The 19,646-nt window shown below is 48.1% G+C and overlaps 1 protein-coding gene across 6 annotated transcripts in view; it reads right to left on the reverse strand.

The window, feature by feature from the left end:
• Window positions 1-7,747: 7,747 nt before the first annotated feature.
• SNRK (SNF related kinase) overlaps window positions 7,748-19,646 on the reverse strand; it is a 56,161-nt gene continuing 44,262 nt past the window's right edge. For 5 of the 6 annotated variants that reach the window (XM_032459077.1, XM_032459072.1, XM_032459075.1 and 2 more), the window contains exons 6-8: window positions 18,145-18,357; window positions 15,561-15,695; window positions 7,748-11,616 (exon numbers count right to left, since the gene is read on the reverse strand). In XM_032459077.1, coding sequence (XP_032314968.1) covers window positions 10,395-11,616; window positions 15,561-15,695; window positions 18,145-18,357 — 1,570 coding nt within the window. In that variant the 3' untranslated portion in view covers window positions 7,748-10,394. The remainder of the gene's footprint in view (window positions 11,617-15,560; window positions 15,696-18,144; window positions 18,358-19,646) is intronic. The other variant, XM_032459074.1, reaches the window with a different exon arrangement.

Raw genomic sequence — 19,646 nt, forward strand, 5'->3', positions numbered from 1 at the left:
CAGAGGCGGCACCATCTTGGACCAGGCAGGGGGCAGCCGGACAGGAATCCAGAGCCTCCTGTGCACACAGCCCCCTCGGCTCTCAGAGGGCATGTGAGGCCCTGCCCACACTGGTGAACCTGGGTCTTTGGACCCAAGCGCGACAGCTCTTGAGGATGGTGGGAGCTGCATGAGCATGTCCGGGAGAAGAGCCTCGGCCACCCAGGGAGAGCTGGAGACAGGGAGGCGATGTTGCCAATTCCTGCGCAAGCTGGCCCTGCTGGAAGGGTCCCAGAGGGGCGTGTGCAGTCACGCAGGTGGCCCTTGCTAGGGGGGACCCTCTCGGGGGCAGGGTGGCTCCTCCAGCTGCACACCTGAGGCTGCAGGCAGGGCCAGGCCACAGCCCGGCTCCTTGCCTGTCACCCTTCCTTCAACTCCCCTCTCTCCAGCCATGAGATAACAAACTGGCACCAAGCTCCCAGATCACCAGCAGGCCCTGGCCCACTCTACTTCTCAGCCCAATTCTCCTCTCACCAGCATTACATTTCACTCTGTTCCCCCTGACATTCACTGGGCCCCCTGGGGCCAGGCTGGGCCTGCAGATCCCCCACCCAGACGCCCCCTTGCTGTCTATGGTCAGGCCTGGGTCTCTGCTGGCAGATCCTGCCACTGGGGCTGTGGCCTCAGGCAGGGGTGGGAACAGGCAGTGAACGTTGTCTCCCTCCTGGTGGCCACACTGACTTATCCCCTGCAGTGGCTCCAAAGCTCAGACTTGATAACAGATCTTTCTTACAGGCTTTTGGGAGGGAACTAGAAACAAATGGCCAGGAATACCCAGCCCTACAATGAAGGGGGCGGCGAGGAGCCCACTGCCCTCCTTAATGTGCCCTCTGAGCCTCAGTTTCCTCATGTTGTCCCTATTTCACAGATGAGAAAACTGAGGCACGGGGGCTTAAGTGACTTCCCCAAGTTCTCACAGCAGTGTGGCCCACGTCTGCCAGGGTGGAGCTCACCGCCTGCACCACTGCGGCCCCAGCTCTCTCGTCAGCCCTGAGCCCTGAGCTCCCACTCTCCTTCCAGCAGGAAACTGGCACTGAGAAGGAGGAAGGCCACCCGAGGCCACAGAACCAGAGCCCTGGGGTCCAGACTTTTCCTAACCCAGCTTGACCCAAGGCCCCGCAAGGACAGCTCCTGGCACCAGGCAGACAGCCGGTAACAGGCCTGGCGCGTTTCTTGCTGGTCAGCCAAGTCAGAGGACTTCCCTCGGCGCCGCCATGCCCCGCCCTAGGGGGGCCTGAAGAAAAAGGACCTGATAGAAGCTGGAGCGTCCAGCACCTCCCGGGGCCACCAGGGCCTGCAGCAGAGACAAATGCGGGCCCACTGCCAGGGCGCCTGTGTCCTCAGGAGTCTCCTTCAGGCTGGGACGACCCTGGCATCACCACCACGTGGGGCTGCAGCTTCTCCAGAGGGGAGAAGGTGCTTCCCCTGGTCAAGAGGCCCACTTGCGGTCTCCTCATCTCTGCAAAAGCAGGGACCTGGGAAGGGTGTGGGACACTGCTCACCCCAACTTTTTAAGAGTCAAAATTAGGTCTTTTGAGGTAGCTGGGGCCCCAGGCCTGCATCAGGGTGAGGCCTGTTGCTACAGGGCCTCAGAGTGTGGCCACAGATGCCCCGGAAAGAATCACCTGGACCTCGTTCAATGCAGACGCACGGGCACCACCACCCGGGTCTGAGGAACAGGGTTTTGGCAGTTTGGTCTGAGACTGCATCTTTGAGGATGCCTGCAGTGGACGCTGTCACGCTGGAGTTTGAGAACGGCGGGGATACAGGGCTTGCTGCTTTCTCTCGGGAAGGAGCTGATGCTAAAGGCCCTGCAGAGCCAGCCTCCTCCCCCCTCACCCTCCAGCTGCCTTGTCACCAAGGTCTGGCAGGGACTTGGAGCAACAAGGACCACCCCCACGCAGCCGACAAGCACCCCTGGGCCTGAAGAGGATCCGGGGCAGAGCAGCAACAGGGTGCAGGACCAAAGAGTCTTTCCAGTTCCCTCAATGCCTGGCACTGGATGACTGCATCTCCCCCGATCGGAGACGCTGGGCTTCCTGCTGTCATTAGGGATCAGCTGAAGTAAAAGAGGAATAATGGCATTTTCCCTTGAGCCCATGGCACAGATCACACTGATGACACGTGGCCACCTCTCTGGACCTTTCACAGTGCTGGTGAGCTTCCTCTCGGGACGGGGAAGTCACCGCGGTGTCAGGCTCACATGGCTCCTCCCACTACAAGCTGTGGTCTCCCGTTCGCACCCGAGAGCACCTCGGCCCAGGCAGGAGGATGCAGACAGCGCGGAGCCGGGTAAGTCCAGGTCTGCTGACCCCCGGGGGGGAGACAAACACCCCCACCCCTGCATGCGTGCAGCAGACACAGGCCTGCACAACCAGCCCGAGGCATGAAGAGCTTACAGCCCATCATTCGCTCAGTACCAGGAAAAGCGTCAAAGTGCTGGACAGTGAACCAGAGGGCAACTCAGCAGTGCAGATGCAGATACACACCGCCCTTTACATAGCTGTCTGGCTAGAAAACCAGAAAGCAAGTATGTCCCCACCCTAAGGGAGGCCGAAGAGCCGCTTACAGTGATCTCTGCCCCTCCAATCCCAGAACACAAGGCCTAATACCAGCACCACAGGGCTTGTCCTTCGCAGACGGAGTCAGCTAAATAAACGGGGAGACCAAGCGCAGTACTGACTGCCTTCCAGGACCTGCCCAACTGCCCGCCGACCAGGGCGCCCTGCCCATGCCCTGGATGAGCCCTGGCATTTGGGCGACAACTGAAGGAAGGATACAGGGTGCGATCTGCATTAATGACCCGAAATGACCCAACAATGTACCAACTCCCGCCTAAGCCGTGTGTCCACTGACCCAGGTTTTTGCTGTGCTTCCTACAGGACACTGAGGTACTGATTCCTAACAGACCACAGGCAGCCTGGGGCTGACAGACGCTTCCTCAATCCCAGTTGGCTCCCGAACAACGGGTCCCAGGGAGCAGCCCTCCAGCCCAGGGGAGCGCCAGCACGCTGGAACTCCTTGGGACGTGTTGCGACACCAGGTCTCAGCCCCTGACTCCAAATGCCTTCTCATCACAAGCTGTAATGAGCACCCTGACCTGGTCTCATCTACATGTCCGCACCCCTCAGGACCAGAGTTGTCGCGGAATTCGGAACTTCTCGGTACTAGAAAGGCAATGAGATGCACAGACACTGGTTATGTAGGGGCCACAGTGCGGTTCAGTGGACCTCATAGCCTGATGCTGTAATACCGCTTTGCCCAGCCCTCTGGAAGGCTGGAAGGTCAAGCGTCAGCCACTGTCCCACCTCTCCCCATCCAGGTGGGCAACCTGAGGAGGGGGCTCGGGTCAGATCAGCAGTGCGCCTTGCACCTTTCTGAGCCTCATACCCCCACAGGGAAGCAGGGCCACGCGCCCGCCTGCCCGTGCCTTCCTTGGGGTGGCGCTATCTGTGATGCCCCCCTCCCTCTCCCGCCGCCTCTCAGAGAGCTTCCTCCTCTTGTTCTCGCCCTTGGAGCTCATCCACTCACCTGCTGCTCTCCCGCTCTGTGGCCTCCACTCCTCGCCCCTACACTGGAGGTGGCCCGGGCTTCTGTCTCTGGCCTTGGCTGCTCTCGGCCTCTGCTCTCGCTGAAGCGCCCATCCTCACGGCCGAGCTCACTCCTCCAGACCTGCGGAAGAAGCTCTACAGAGGGACCCCTCGGCCAGGTGCACAACCTGCGGGCCCAGTGCAAAATGAAAATAGAGTGCCTTTGTTCAAAACTTACCAGGAATTTCAAGACAACCAACTAAGAGCAGAGCAATAAGCCAAGAGAGGGCCCTTCTGGGCAGGGGCCCTGGGGGACGACAGACCGGACGCAGTGCGACAGCGAATCTATCTCGTTCCCATCCGAAAGCTGATGTTCCGCCCGGCAATGCTCTTTCCAGCACTCCCCCCCAGCCCTCCAGTTTTCCAAGCCAGAAATGCTGAGTCCCTGTGAAGGGATGGAGGAGTCAGGAAGAACAGTGGCTTCTTCCCTCTCAGCGAAGTCCACACCTCTTCCCTGTGGCTCACACGGGACTGATGACCCGAATCCTGCCCAACCCCTCAGCTCTCTGTCCCCTGCACTCTTCCTCCCTCCCCGACTCACCTTCTTGGGACCCTCCTGACCCTCACAGCAGTGCCCTGTGAGATGTCACCATCCAACTGCTACCTGGTGCTAATTTAAATCCCTGTTTCTTCCCCAAGGACATCATGAACTCACAAGAACCAAAACTCGGATTTTTATCTCTTCCTGACTTCTCAACCTGTAATGCCTTGCTGGGAGTGAGGTGTTCGGGAGTCAGGGGTCCTCAAAAATACAAATGACTCCTCAGCAGTCACAAGGTGCTTGGGTCCCATTAGCTCAAGAAAGACTAGATCCCATTTCCTCTTCGCATCTGCCCCTCACCAGACCCAGAAGTCTGAGGAACCCAGTCCCTGCTGGACTTCAGGGCACAAGGGTAGCCCCAAGTCAGGCGCATCCCGCTGCACAGGGGGCGAGCAAGCCCTGGGAACCTGCAGTCTTTGACTGAATGCTGGTCAGTACACGTGTGTAAGACTACGTGGGGCTGGAGAAAGAACCCCACAAAGCAGGAGGCTGAGCAGCGCTTAGAATTTACACAGATCCCGGCAGATGCTGCGTGCTTCCGCCAGCCAGAGTGGAAAGACTTAAGCATTGTGCTGAGAACTCTACCAAAGTGGTGCATCGGATTAGCCCTAAAGACTGCTCTGGATCTGTCCTCTAAAAGCAAGACCCAAAAGGATCCAGCGGATTCCAAGTAACTGTGTGCCAAAACAAAACCCAGCACTTTTTACATGAAGGTAAAATCCAGCACTCAACAGTGTGAAATTCAACTGCAACAAAAAAACTGTCAACCTAGAATTCTATACCCAATAAAAATAACCTTCACAAATGAAGTAAAAACACATTTTCACACAAGCAAAAGATGCCAGAATATACTGTCAGCAGACCTGCACTGTAAGAAATTTTAAAGTTCTATAGGCAGAAAATACCAAAATGTGGATTTATATAAGAGAATGAAGAGTGATGGAAATGATAAAGATGTCAGTAAAATAAGACTTTTCCCATTTGATCTCTTAAAAAGAAGACTATTTAAAGCAAAAATATGTATGCATACATAAAAATAAAAATGACAGCAGTACAAAGAAGAGGAGGAGGAAAACTGAAGTACAGAGATGTAAGGTTCCATCCTACATGAAGGAGTACTGTTTTAAGGTAGACTGTGATTTTATACATACATATATATGTAAAATACATGTATGATTATATTTTATATATATGTGTGTGTATGTATCCCTACAGTAGCCTTACTAAAGAAATAAAAGAGGCACACAGCCTTAAAAAGCCAGTGAAAAGTGGTCAGTTAAACCAAAAGAAGGTAGTAAAAGAAACAAAGAACAGATGAGACAAACAGAAAACAATTTAGAAGATGGCAGCTTTGAACTCAACCATGTTGATAAGTACACTAAATGTAACTGGTCTGAACACTCCAAATAAAAAGCAAAGATTGGATTAAAAAAAAACAAGACCCAACTATATGCTATCTACAAAAAGACCCTCCCAAAAACCTCTAAATATAAAGATACAGTTAGGTTAAAAGTAAAAAGATGGGAAAAGATACACTCCCACAAGTCAAAAACAGCCAGAATGGCTGTATGAGTACCACACAAAATGGACTTCAGGACAAAGAATAATTTACCAGGGATAAGCAGGAACATTTCATAATGGTGAAAGGGATCAATTCATCAAGACTTAACAATCTTCAGTCTAACAACAGAGCTTCAAATTTCATAGAGAAATAGGCAAAATCCACAGCCATAGTTAGATTTCAACACTCCTCTCTCAGTAATTTATATACTGAGACAGAAAATCAGTAAGCATATGAAAGACTTGAAATAACACCATCAACCAGCTTGAATTAATCGATGTGTACAGAACATACAGAACACTTTATCAGCAACAGCGCTTCTCAAGCACTCACAAAAACATTCACCAAGACAGGCCATTAGCCGAACCACAGAGCAAAGATTTAAATTACACAAGGCATGATTTCCGACCAAGTTTTAAGATTTAAATTACACAAAGCATGATTTCTGACCAAAACAGAATTCAACTAGAAATTAGTAACAAAAACTTATGTGGAAAATTCTCAAACATCTGGAAATTCAATACCTTTCAAAATATGACATGATTTCGCTCTTAGAATGATCACTCACAAAGTTGAATGGAGAAAGGAGAGACGAGGACAAAACTGGTGAAACCCTTTAAGAGGCATTTTTACAGCTGCCCAGATTGAGGAAGTGTTGAGTGTTGGCAGTGGAGGCAACGAGCTGTCAACTCTCGAACGGTGAATAAGATTCGCCGATGGATGGGATGTTGGGACCAAAGAGTCAAGGCTGACACCAAGATTTTTTACTTCTGCAAAATGAATGAAGGTTTAGAGTTGTCATTTATGAGATGGGGAGCATCAGGAAGGGTAAGATTCGAGGGTGATTAGGAGTTTGGGGCTTAGAAGGATTGAGGTGCTTATTAGACACATCCAAGTAGAGAAATCAAATAGTCGGAATCTGGTGTTCCTGCGAGAGATGTGGGCTAAATGTATTCTGGGTTTCTATTAGGACACGGATGTTAAGATTGAATGGGATCATCAAGAGGTTGTGTACAGGCTGAGAAGGAATCCTGAATTGAACCCTGGGGTATCCCAAATTCAGCGGCTGGGAGAATGTGGGGCTAGTGGAATGGAGAGCAGCAAGGTGGAAGTGGGGACCTGACCAGTGCAAAGTTGGCAAGGGAGAGTGATCAACTCAGCAAATGCTAACGTGGGATTGGAACTGACCACTGGATTAGTGTTTGCCCGGCTGAGAATGGGGTAGGAGTTCAGGAGAAAGGGGGAATGTGCTAATGGGTACAAGATTTCTTTTGGGGTTTATGGTAATGGCTGCACAACTCTGAGAATATACTAAAACACACTGAACTGTACAATTTAAATCGGTGAATTACATGGAATGTGGATTATATCTCAAAGCTGTTTCTAAAAATTGACCTCTGGATTTAGCACATGATCGCTGCTCGCCTTGAGCAGAGCAGTTTTGGTGGGGTGACAGCAGCAGAGCCTGACTGGAAGGGTTCAGAGAGAGTGGAGAAGAGAAAAATGTGGCAACAACTAGGGAGAGAATAACAAAAACATTTAAGACAGGAGGAATAAATCATTTGTTTTGTTTGCTGTTAGGAATGATCTAGTAGAGGAGCAAAGATTGACGGTGCAAGAGAAAGAGAATGGTAAAGGCCTCAGGTAGGTCTCACTCACACCTCTCAGGTCTTCAGGTGCAAGTGAAGGGACTGACCCGGAACCACACCACCAAACGGAAGAGCAGGGCGTGTGAATACACACGAGGGTAAGAAGGTAGAAGTTTGTCAGGGAGCAGTGACCAGTGAGTGAGGAAAGTAGGTGAACTGGGGAAGTAAAGTTTAATTAATAGGCCGTCCTGGGACCCACCTGAGATTTGCGGTCACGAGTTTAAAGCGAGAACAGTCACGACTGCATTTTTCAGTCACATCTGGCGGTGCAGGTGCACACACAGCATGTGGAACGTTGGTGTAACCCAGGCCAGGACTATGCAAAGCTGCATGCATAGGAAGAGACAGAACATGGGGACACAGTTTATATTGCTGAACACCAATATGCCACTTTATTATTTGGATTTTTTTTCCCATTTGTCACATACCTGTCAATGTTTACACAGGAAATTCAGCCAGCAGTGGAAGCAGCCGACCAAATCAGCTAATTCTGTACCCTCTTAACACACATCAGTTCTTACTTGGAAGGGATATCTTGAATCTGATTCAGTCTCACGGCTATTCTTAAAATTGGTGTCAAGATTGTCACAACTTTAAATACAGATAGAACTGCCAGAAGTACATAATTATATATATATACACACACACACACATACATATGTGTGCATATATATACACAGACACACACACACACAGAAAAATACAAGACGAATTGTTTTTTCCACAATATTTAATTTACACACTACTGTAACTATGCAACTTCTGAAGACAGGTTAAGGGGTACAAGAAACTGTTTAGAGCAAGTAAGTCGTTTGGTCCAATATTATCTTAATATAATGGTTATCTGCTCCCCTCCCTTTTATGTGACGACGTACTATGACATACAACACATGCACAATCATTCACTTATGAACAAATGAGGAAGACGCCACTCAGACTAACACCTGTGTACCCAGAGGGTCAACCAACCACACACAACTAATAAGGCTATGATACAGCTATGCAGCATAAATGGTCAACACTGCTGATCCTAAAAGTGAGCACCATATATACATCTGAATATAAAAAAACCATTGAAAACCAAACACATATGGGTTAGTTAAAAGGTGCCATTCCAAGGCTATACATAATCACAGGAAAAACTATTTACATTACTTGGAAAACAGCTGCAACAAAGAGTTTATTGCCAATGCCCTTTATAAACTTCTCTCCTACGTTTAATACAGATGTTACGCTCACTGTCTATGTGAACCACACATCTTATTTCTGGCCCTTTGTAAGATCCCTGCTCAAGAATTTCAAGCAAATATGTTCTATGGCTTCACCCACACATCTATTCTCGTAGCTTTCAATTATAAATATCACAATGAACTAGAGCTGTAGCTTAAAACGTATCTAGTCTAGGTCTAGAAAGTAAAATAAGTATTTTGAGTATCATATTTACTTAGTTAAGTATACTGTGAAATTCAGAGTTCTGAGTAAAATATATGAATCCTAAAGGAGCAGAGTCAGCGTGTTCTCGGAGAAACCGTGACCAATGGAATGCTGTCCTTTGGTGCTCTGCCCACACCATGCACCAGGCGACTGTCACTGCAGAGACATGACGGGAGGCCCATGAGTGTGGGAAGGCCCTGGAGGCCAGCCACATCCTCTCACCAGTGTCACCAGGAATTGCTTTCAAGGCCCCCCAGGGCACAGCATGAAAAAGTAGCATCTGGCCCCTTCCGAAATGACTAGCCTACAATATACTGTGTCCTATAAGATAAAAGCCATAAAAGATGATTATCTGGTCAAAAGTAGTCTTTGTACAGGAATAGTTTAAAGCAAGAGTTTTCTGATTATTGTTTTGGCAGGAAGGCAAAGTGAAAAACACTTCCAGCAAAAAAAAAAAAAACAAAAAACCCCACAAAAACAAAGCAGGCATTGTGCATTTTTGTTTGCTGTATGTGTATGAATTTTACCCATTTATGTGTATTTTCCAATCAGCCAATTTTCACAGGTAGCTGAGCTAAAGGATGTAGAAACAAAAAAGACAACCTAATGATCAAACTCCTAAAAATCAAATGTCAATAATTTTTTTAATTTATGGGGTTTTGACTTTGCCAGTATCTGTGTGCACCTTGGCTTCTACATTAGGCTCTACAGTTTCTTCTACCTACATGGTGGTAAAGGGGCCCTGGGGTGTGCCCCGCAGGAAGGAATCCACACCGAGCATCAGTTTTGTTCTGTTAGACAGACTCGTACTCTATACGTAGAGTTAAGACATCATCAGTTCACCTTGTCACATTACAAAATGAGATTGTCTGCTTCTAAGTTACCACTACAGGGGAAGCTGCCTTATAAATCTAACTACTTTATCTCGCCTGTTACAAAACAAGGAAATCTTTTTCAGTTAAATTTTAAGAGCCCAAACTTTCACACTATAGCTTAAGACAAACAGGTGTGGGTATGCCGAAATCATGGTTTTAAGGTTGTCAGTGCAGACGCTGGCTGGACTCTGCTCTGCTCAGGCCTCAGAAGGCTGAGTGTGCACACACTCGCGGGCTCCAGGCCTGTTGGCATCACGTTATTGCTTTGGTTCTGCCTCAGACACCAGCGTGTGCCTCAGAGCACGGAGTTTCCATTTCACAGAAGGTCGGGGCAGGAATTTAGATTTTTCACAAGGAAACAAAAGCATTTTTTTCTCTCTCTCTAGGTTAAGTGCAGAACATCAGATTTCTAAGTGCTCCGTTTATATTAGGTTCCAAATACACATTTTAATTTACTCCTGATCATCCACATTAAAATTATAAATGTAAAAATTACACAAAGAGACTTTTCGGCTGGAAAAGTAGTGTCTAGCAGCATGCACAAAGACCATGCATTGTCACATCGTCAGGCGACCAAATGAGAAAGGAATAAATAATTGCCCGCTTTAAACGAGGAAAACCAAAAAGGGGAGAGTGAAGTGAGCCGGTCTTCACTGCTCTGAGCAGGACGGGAGCCAGCGACGGGGGACGAAGGGGGGGCCGCGGTCAAATGACGTGGCAGCAGCTGGCCTGGCTGGAGGCGCACAGCAGCCCCTCCTTGGGGTTCCGCTGGATGTTCACAGAGATGGTCTTTTCGCACAGAGGTAGCTGGAGCACGTTGTTTTTCAGGTTCTTGCTCTTTAAGCGTTCCAACTCGGCGGTGGTGTCCGTCACATGGTCAGAGAAGAACTTCATGCCGCCCACGGCAGGGGCGGGCACCGCGTTCCCCGCGGAGCTGATGCACATCTTCCACGTGGACTTCTCTTGGACCTTCACGCTGGAAAACGACAAGCCATTCTGCGGGTCGAGAATGTACTTGGCGCTCCCGTGCAGCTGGGAGCCCAGGCAGAGGCCCATGAGTTTGAGGCTCTCCACCAGCTCCCCGGCGCCGCGCGGGGCCAGCTGCGAGGAGCCACCGCCCGGCCCGGCGCAGCGGCGCGTGCTGCCCGAGGTGCCGCCGGGGGCGCCGCCCGAGCCGCCCGCCGGGCTGCCCCCGCCCGCGCTGTTCTCGCTGGGGCTGGCCTTGTCCGCACCCCCGCCGCCGTTGCTCGGCTTGCTCTGGCCCCCGCCGTCCCCCTCGCTGCCCGGGGGCCCCTCGCTGCTGTCCCGGCGGTGCCAGGAGTAGGTGAAGCCGCTATCCTTGTCGAGCCGCCGCCGGCTCTCCGAGTCGTCGTCGCTGGTCTCCGAGCTGCTGCAGCTGGAGCCCCGGCCCTGACTTTTCCGCCGGTGGTAGCGCTTGTGCACCGTCCCCGGGGAAGCGATGTTCATCTTCAAGCGGCTCAGCTTGGGAGGCAGATTCTCATCCATGTCGAACTCGTCGTCAGACTCCCCCTCCTCAAAGATCTGGTTCAGGACCGGGGCGCTCTTCCTCGATGTCAGCCGGTTGGTCACCGATGGCTTCCTGCGCAAAACCACTTGTGTTGAGAGGGACATGGGCTTCTTGTCCTCCTCGTCTTCCTCTTCGTCTTCTTCCACCCGGAACAGGCACTTGCGCCCACTGGCAGGGGGTTTCAGGCTCGTGGGCGGCACGGAGGAGAGCGCCGGGCCCGCTAGCTCGGGAAGGTCGTCTTTCTTGGCGGAGTCACACAGGCCTTTGCTCCTGTGGCCATTGAGGACACTGTCGGCGGCCCGAGCAGGAGACTGAGGGACAGTCGCGTGGGACAAAGGAGTGGCCGTGAGGTCATCCTCAAGGTCCTGGGGCACATCAATTTTGGTTGGCCATGACTGCCTACGTAACAGATTGGAAAAAGAAAAGCAATGTAATAATATGCAGACTTTACTAAAGTACATTACATAAAACTTACTGGGACAAAATCCACAGTTAAAAAAAAGAAAAGAAAAAGAGAGAGACAAAAAGAAACAGCAGCTTTACAAACCTATTCAACATCCTGTAAACATCACAAGGACACCAGAAGGGCAAATGTGGTTTTGAAATGTGGTTCAGTCTGACTTACCAAATGAAAACATCACAGCTGTCAGAAAAGGGGGCAAACACTTAACTCCATTTTTCCTATGTAAACGTTTTATACCACAAGAAAAATCTTTCTAAAAAGTACAAGAGAGTTATTACCAAAGCAAAACCTGACCACCACACAATCTTTCTAAAAAGTACAAGAGAGTTATTACCAAAGCAAAACCTGACCACCACACAGAATGATCTAGACTCCTCTGGGTCTTAGATCATAACCTTTGAAGGTATACATGGCTAATAAATTCACCTGAAATTTCCAGTCCTCCAGATTTTACAGGATGGTGTTAAAGTTGGTGTTCACAAAAATAAGTGGAAATAGTTTAATGGATTTAAATGTGAGAATACTGGAGAGAAAAGCCAGTGAATAGTGACATACATAAACCTCTTCTTCACCAATTAAAAAGATGCACCCTTTAAGCTAAATAAAAATACGTATATTTTTATATATTCATATAGGAGTACTAGATAGCAAAATCCATGATTATTTAAACTTTGACTTTATCCCCCAATCCAGAGTCACCCAAGTAACAAGAACGCTGCTTGGTAGCCGAAGGAAAAGCCTTGAAAGTGAGGTCTCCGGCCTGTTTTGAATAAACATCTTGAATTCTCAACTACACTCTCTGCCCAGGGGAGCAGCAGACACCAGAGACGTTGAAAACAGCCACGGCTACACTGACACATCCTCTTCACACCAATTGTGTTATCCTAGAAATAAAACCCAATTAATCTATAGCCTGAAAAAACCCACAGGAATTTTCAACAGACATTTTTCTCCCAACTTGGAGCCTCCTCCTCTCTCTCAAGGATGGAGGGGTCTGTCTGCTGGTCACTGCTTGGTAGTTTATAGAAGCTGAGGGTTCAGTGTTTTTGAGATCAAGCAGCATCTCTGGGCAAGTCCTCTTTCCTCACAACACAACCGTGCCAGCTTCGGGTGAGTCTCGGGGCCCTGGAAAATGGCACACAATGTTCTTTTCATGCTGTTCCTCAAAGAACAGCCACTCAAAACCTCACCCTGGCCAACGCTGGGGGTCCCTATGGTAGGAGGCAAGTGTGGACAGTGTGTCTGACCTACCAGAGTGGCAGCCAGTCCACTGTGGACAAGGGCACAGACATGCTGGAGGAGCTTCTCTCCCCCAACCCCCAACTAAACAGACAACCAAAACCACCCCCAGAGGCAAGATGGGAAAGCACTGCAGCCAGACCAGTCACTCCATCACCGCTTCTGAACCAATGACTCTTACTTACACGGGTAAATCAAACTGTTAAATAGTTCACATTTATTGAGAACATATCTGAGCCCAACACTGTGCTAAACTAAATAAGCAATCTTTACAGCCACAAAACTGTGAGAAAATGACGGCTTATGTTAACGGAAGAGAACAAAGGCTGCTGACGAGAGCACAGTTCACCCTGACTGAGAGTTTACTAGAACCAGAGCTGCGGTGAGAGCCTGACAGGGATTAATCCATTTTATCTCACCACAACTCTATCCTCCCTTGACAGGTGAAGAAATCAAAACAGAGAGAGAGGAAGCAACCTGCCCAAGGCCACCCAGGCTTGATGACAGTGACATCTAGGCAGGGTTCTGTGGTTACTGAACCCCAGGGCAGTGGCTTTATGCTGCAATCCTGAAGCCCCCGAATGACTGCCTGTCGGATGGATGGAGCCTCTGCAGTCAGGCCTCAGTGGTTTTCCTTGCTTCCTCGTTTCTCTCTGGAAGGAAGCGGGTACCAGCCGCTCCTGTGTAGAGGTCAGCTCCTGGAGGACTTCATAAGGCTCTTCTAACGGACACAGCACACACATTTCCATCCCACACAGGCAGGATGCAAAGAAAGTATCTGTTCTCTTGGCCTGCCCACCCCTTCCCCCAAACAACTAATCATGCTGGCTAAACTCTAGTCTCCTGACTCAGCCCAGGTTTCTATATCCCAGGTCACAATGACCCCAAGGTATACCCAGCAATGTATCGAAGTCAGGTCCAGGCTTTGGACAGTAAAGAGAAGACAAGTAAGCAGACATCCACCACCTGCCAGGGGGCCCTGGCCCCAGCAGGAGGACAGGCCCCAACAGCATCTCCACTCCATAATCACCAGGCGGGTACAAGGAAACTGCATGGAGGCTCTGTTATTTTTTATAGCTACTGTTGGCTTTGTAATTTCTACAATAAAGGAAAACCAATTTAACTCAGTTACATATTTGATCAACTTTAGACTGAGTTCTGATTTGTCTCACTGAACAATCAACAGTTCAATTCCAAATATTCCCTTCTCCAAAAGACTGGGGCGGCTCCAGGTGCGGTGGCCCAGCACGCAGTGACTCTGCTCTGGGGCTGCTCTTCTGCGCTAGAGGGCTTGGGGCAGGACTAGGTGGACCCCAACCGCTCACTGTCACTCTCCCAGTCTGGCCCGTGCGCAAGAGTCCCCTCGCTCTCTGGGGCCCAGTCCTCTTCCAAGCTGATGCCAGACAGAGTGCCTAGTTTTCGTTATGCAAGAACACATCCAGGATATAGATGAAGTTACTAAATCCATTTTCCAGTTAAACTAGACTTCTAAATATTTAGTCTTTGGTCACCCAGGAATGTTTCCTTGTCTCTTCTTTGTTGCTCCAACCCAAGCAACCTATGCATGGCAAGCTGACTACAAGTAATCTAAAATCCAATGGTATTCTTCCTCTTTTAAATAGAAATTATTACTACATATTCACACACATATGTTCACATACAGTCAGATGTACAAGTAAAGGATTATTCAGAATCAGGAGCATCCTTCTGTTTTTGAATCACTACAGTTCTATGGATTACTTTATCTGAATAAAGAAAAATTCTATATAAATTTCATAGTGTTGACTGAAAAACAGTAACCCTTCCCAAGCTTTGATTTTAAATGGAACACTAATATGGCAGAAGAAAAAGAAGAGGAGGAGGGTGGGGGAGAGGAAGAGAAGAGATCAAGGAAGGGGGAGGAAGGAGGAGAATCGGGAAAGGAAGGGAAGCAAAGGAAAACACAGAGGGCACATTCACTGCTTTACCAATGACAAAATGGTAGGAAACGTTCACAGCAATGACAGCAGACACATGGAGCCCAGTTCAAAGTACCTCACATACATTAATTCGTTTATCCCTCACCACAACCCCAAGAGGTAAACGGTATTATAACACCCATTTCACAGATCAGGAAGCTGAGTCAGAGAGAGGTTAAGTGACCTCCCAAGGTCAAGCAGCTAATAAATCAACTAGCTGATCTGACTGTCAAATTCCTGAAATCCTGAGGTAACATTATGCCACAGAAATGCCCCGTATGTTTTTTTTTAATTGCTTCAAATAACTGAGGGAAAACTCAGCCTTGTTCCTGGAATGAAAAATGGAAATTAACACATTTATACATGTCAGTTCTGGATGAGTTTATTGAAATAGCTGACAGACACTCTAGCTTGAGGCTCCTTCTCCAAATGTATCTTCCCAGCCAGGCCAGTAGCCACAGCCCCTCTCCCCCAACCCACCCTCAAGCCCAGGAGAGGAAGGCGTCCCTGGTGACAAGGAACCAAGACCCCACACACACATGGAGGGCCCACACGTGGCCTCCCCGCTGAGGCTGTCACCACCGTGCATACTCTCATCACCCCCAGCGTTAAGAAACATTAAAAAATAAATTCACTATTTCAAAATGTTAACTTACTAAAATCAGTGAAGATTTTTTTCTCACCTAAACTGGGCCTTGATATTGCTAGGGCTTGCAGACCTGGTTTGTATTTCTTTCTCTTGCTTTTCCCTCAGGATCCTTTCAGCAAGCAGGAAGTAGGTGGCTGTGATGTGGTTATACCTGTTGGTTTCCAGGGCTCTGAGGAAACAAGGGAGAGAGAATGTAACCCACATGCGCAGTTTTGCTTTCTCACAAGCAGAACTAATTTTTTTTTTAAGAACAAATGAAATCCAATGACCTTGAATCTTTAACATAATGGGGAAAAAAACCCTAGTAGTAATTATTTAGATCATTCTTAAAATTCTAAGAAACATCTGCATAAAAATGTTCAATTAGTAAGAAAAACCCAAAATGCTGATGGCAGCTTAAGCTGGATGTTAGTTTTAGCTACATAAGAAAAGATAACCAGATGCCAAGAATGTACATGTTATTCAAAATTTTAATGTGTCAAGTGTTTATTTTCATTAAACTGGCTCACCTGCTTCCAAGAGAACCATGAAATGAGTTGTATGAACGTGCACTGAAACACTAACATCAGAAAAACTAGAAAGTTTTTTTTTTACACTCTGTAATTTACTGGCATTGGGGAAGGGGATTCAATTTATTTATTTATGTATCTATTTATTTAAAATGGAGGTACTGGAGACTGAACCCACATTAGTGAATTATTAGTGTACTGAGAGCATGCCATCAGCCTCTTCTCTGAATAAAGTCTATGCATTCATTCAGAAGTGATGCTTTCTGAGGACTCAGTCTGGCCAGCGCTGTGCTGGCAGGTGCTGGGGCACATGGCCTGCCCGCTCTCCAACAGCTGGCCTGTTGTGGGATGGGGGGAGTGTTACAGAAGATCTACAAGACCCAGAAATACGACTTACACTTTTCAGGAACTTTCTGTAGTTAGCGAACATACACAATGAACACTTTGGTAGGAAACGATACAGGGGTCACATCTCACAAAATGGACAGTGGGGCCACATCTAATAGGCTGAGATGAGAGATTCTAGAGTAAGAGCCCAAGGTGAAATTCAGGTCCAGAATGACTTGTCAGAGTGGTTTCCTCAGCTCAGCACTGGATGAAGCTGTGGGCCTGAGTTAAGGGGACCAACAAGTATGTCTCTGAACTAAGGAATCACGGTGGGTCGAGTTGCTGCTTATAATGCAGGCAGCAGGCAAGACCGGCCGAGACCAGCTGGGAGGACTCGGGCTCAGGGAATTATCTGAGCCATGGAAATTACCCCTCCTTTTGGGTTTGTAATTGAATTTACAGGAACAAAATAGTTCTCTATGATATCACTGCATGTATTTAAGTTAAGAATATAAAGCCAATTCAAGGGGATGCAAATAACCTTTGAGCCACTCAAAAATGAAAAACCATTTTCTGCACATCCCTAAAGCAAGTCTCCTTGACAGAAAGAGCAAGTGTCCTGCTCTCTTCTGTCCATTTAGGTCATTTCAGTAGCTGTGGGTCAACCTGTAAAAATCCATAATGTACTCAGAAACCTGTAGAAATGTGTATTTAAACCGAAATTATGAACCTGGGTTAATTTTTGCAAACCCTTCTTCCCAGTGTACTCCAAAGATACATGTCCTTCACACAGATACCGCCCTTTTAGGGACCAGACCCTCTGGTGCCACGTGGACACTCTGACATACTACAGAGCTGTCCAGCCAGCAGCCTCCTCTCCCCCCAGGTCAGGAACCTGGGTCAGATCGCTCAGCCAGGCCAGTGGCCCTCCCGAGGGGAACCCCTTTTTTGCCCCCCCAGAATATATCTTTTCATCACACCCAACTGTTTCATTCAACAGGTTAAGTAACTTTAGACTTTTCATTTGTGGAAATGCTTCATACTTTTATAGACAGGACCTCTTACAGAAGTGAACTATATCATTGTTAAAGCAACTTCATCTTTATATTATCCTTGATTCCAAGCTTCTTAGGTTATTAAAAACTGGCTTTGGTTTTAAAGGACCTAACCAACTTATGCACCTCATGGGTTCCAGGCTGCCGCAGCAAGGGCTCTAAAGGGCCACACAGTAAATATATTTTGAGTTTCACAGGTCACGTGGCCTCTCTCACAGGGACTCTGATACTGCAGCACAATGCTGCCACGGACAGTACGTAAACCAACAGCACTGCTGTGGGCACCAAAACTGTACCTACAAAAACGTGTGACTGACCCATATGGCAACCCCTGATCTCAAGGGCCTGTGATGTCCCACTGAGTGTCCCTGCTTCCCTGTGGGGACCAGAGGGAGCCCCAGGAATGACGAGGACACAGAAATGGACAAGTCATGTACTGGGATACAGAACAGTCCAGTCCAGTCCACCTCTGGAAGAAGGGAGAACGGCCACACGACTGACACCACCAGCAATGGTGTACCTGTTCACCAGCACAGAAATAAAAACAAAGACCAACTAAACCTATGAGCCAGGCACTGGGCCAGGAACTCTAGAGATAAACGACATAACCTGTGACAACTGGGAACTCTGCCCATTACACGCTCTCCACAGGCCCTGCCACACTAAGAAGAGAGCCCACTCCAAGCATCCTGAGCCCACGGCCGCCCACTGACGAGCGCTCACATACTCGACGATGGCGTCCCGATCCGCTATGTCCCCAAGCACCATGCGCTGAATGATGCTGTTGTGCTCCTCTTCCGAGAGGTTCTTGTACGACACGAGGGGGATGTTGTACTTCGTGGCTGGCGAAGGGTCCACTCCCTGAAGCCAAGGATGGTTTTCAATCTCTTCTAAAGAGGCCCTTCTCTTGGGATCTCTCTGTAGCATCCGTGTGATGAGGCTGGAAAGGAAGGCAAGCCCATTGTGAAAGGGAACTGCTGTCAGGGATTAGTAACGGTGGGTTACCAAAACTGCTTCCTGCACTTACACCATCAATTTCCTCAGGTTCGCTAGCAGTGGTGGGGTGCAGATGGGAATAAAGAAAATTTAGTGCCATCAGATACATAAAATAAAAAATCACAACCACTGATACACCGACAAGCCTGACACAAACGCAGTTTCCTGTCTTCTACAGTCAACTCTGGGCACTGCCATCCATCCTTGAACTGTCTGTGGCGCACCAGAGCCAGACAGAACCATCAGCAGTGACGCACAGAATAGGGTGCATGAGCCAACCTCTGGAAGAATGAATGCCCCTCCTGATGAAAGCAACCAAAATGGCATACATTTTTAGACATTTCTTTTTTTTTTTTTAAAGGCACTGTGCTGGCAGGAAGGAAGGAAGGAAGGAATAAAGGAAAGGAAGGTAAGGAAAGGAAGGGAGGAAGGATGGCTGGACTAAGTACTCAGCACATAAAAATACAGAGTAAAAGCAAGACTCTCAGGAGGCAAATGACAAAGCTGGCCTTTGGCCTAATTGCTTCTGCTTGTTTCTGTTTCTATACTGAGTATGTGAAACAGAATATAACGTGTAGGGCTTACTGTAGGTGGGGAATACAGCCAGAACTCTTGCAAAGAACTGGGCCCCAGCTTCAGTGTGAGGGTGAATGAGAAATGAGAAACACATCTACTGCTAAGACGTCAAGAAGAAAACTTGCCTGCCCCAACCCTGGCAGTAAAGGTGGGCTGGGGGAATTTCTTCTAAGAATTACAAGCTGGTCCTCACACAAGTTTGTGGTCCAAATTAATGATTATCTGTGTGCTACACATGGTGAAGAAGTTAATTTTAAGTGGTTTCAGGCTTGAAGTACTTCTGGACAACTAGTAGAAAAATGCACTCTTTCTGGAAGGAATGTAATGTAAAAGAACCCCCCACATAATATTGCAAGGAATCTGACCTCACAGTCAAAAAAATATACCAAGGAAATAAGGTACCGCTACAAGAACTAAAAGACATGATGGCAAAATCAGAATGTAAAGACTCTGAATACATCTATACCTATCCATGATATCCATGAACACAATAAATATAATGGAATAAATGCTACAATTAAAAGACAAAAATAGGGGGAGTGGAAGGATAAATTAGGAGTTCAGGTCAGGATTTGCAGATACACACTACTATATATAAACAGATAAACAACAAGGTCCTACTGTGTAGCACAGGGAACTATATTCAATACCTCATAA

Source organism: Camelus ferus, chromosome 17, assembly GCF_009834535.1.
Source record: "Camelus ferus isolate YT-003-E chromosome 17, BCGSAC_Cfer_1.0, whole genome shotgun sequence".
Taxonomy (NCBI): Eukaryota; Metazoa; Chordata; class Mammalia; order Artiodactyla; family Camelidae; genus Camelus; species Camelus ferus.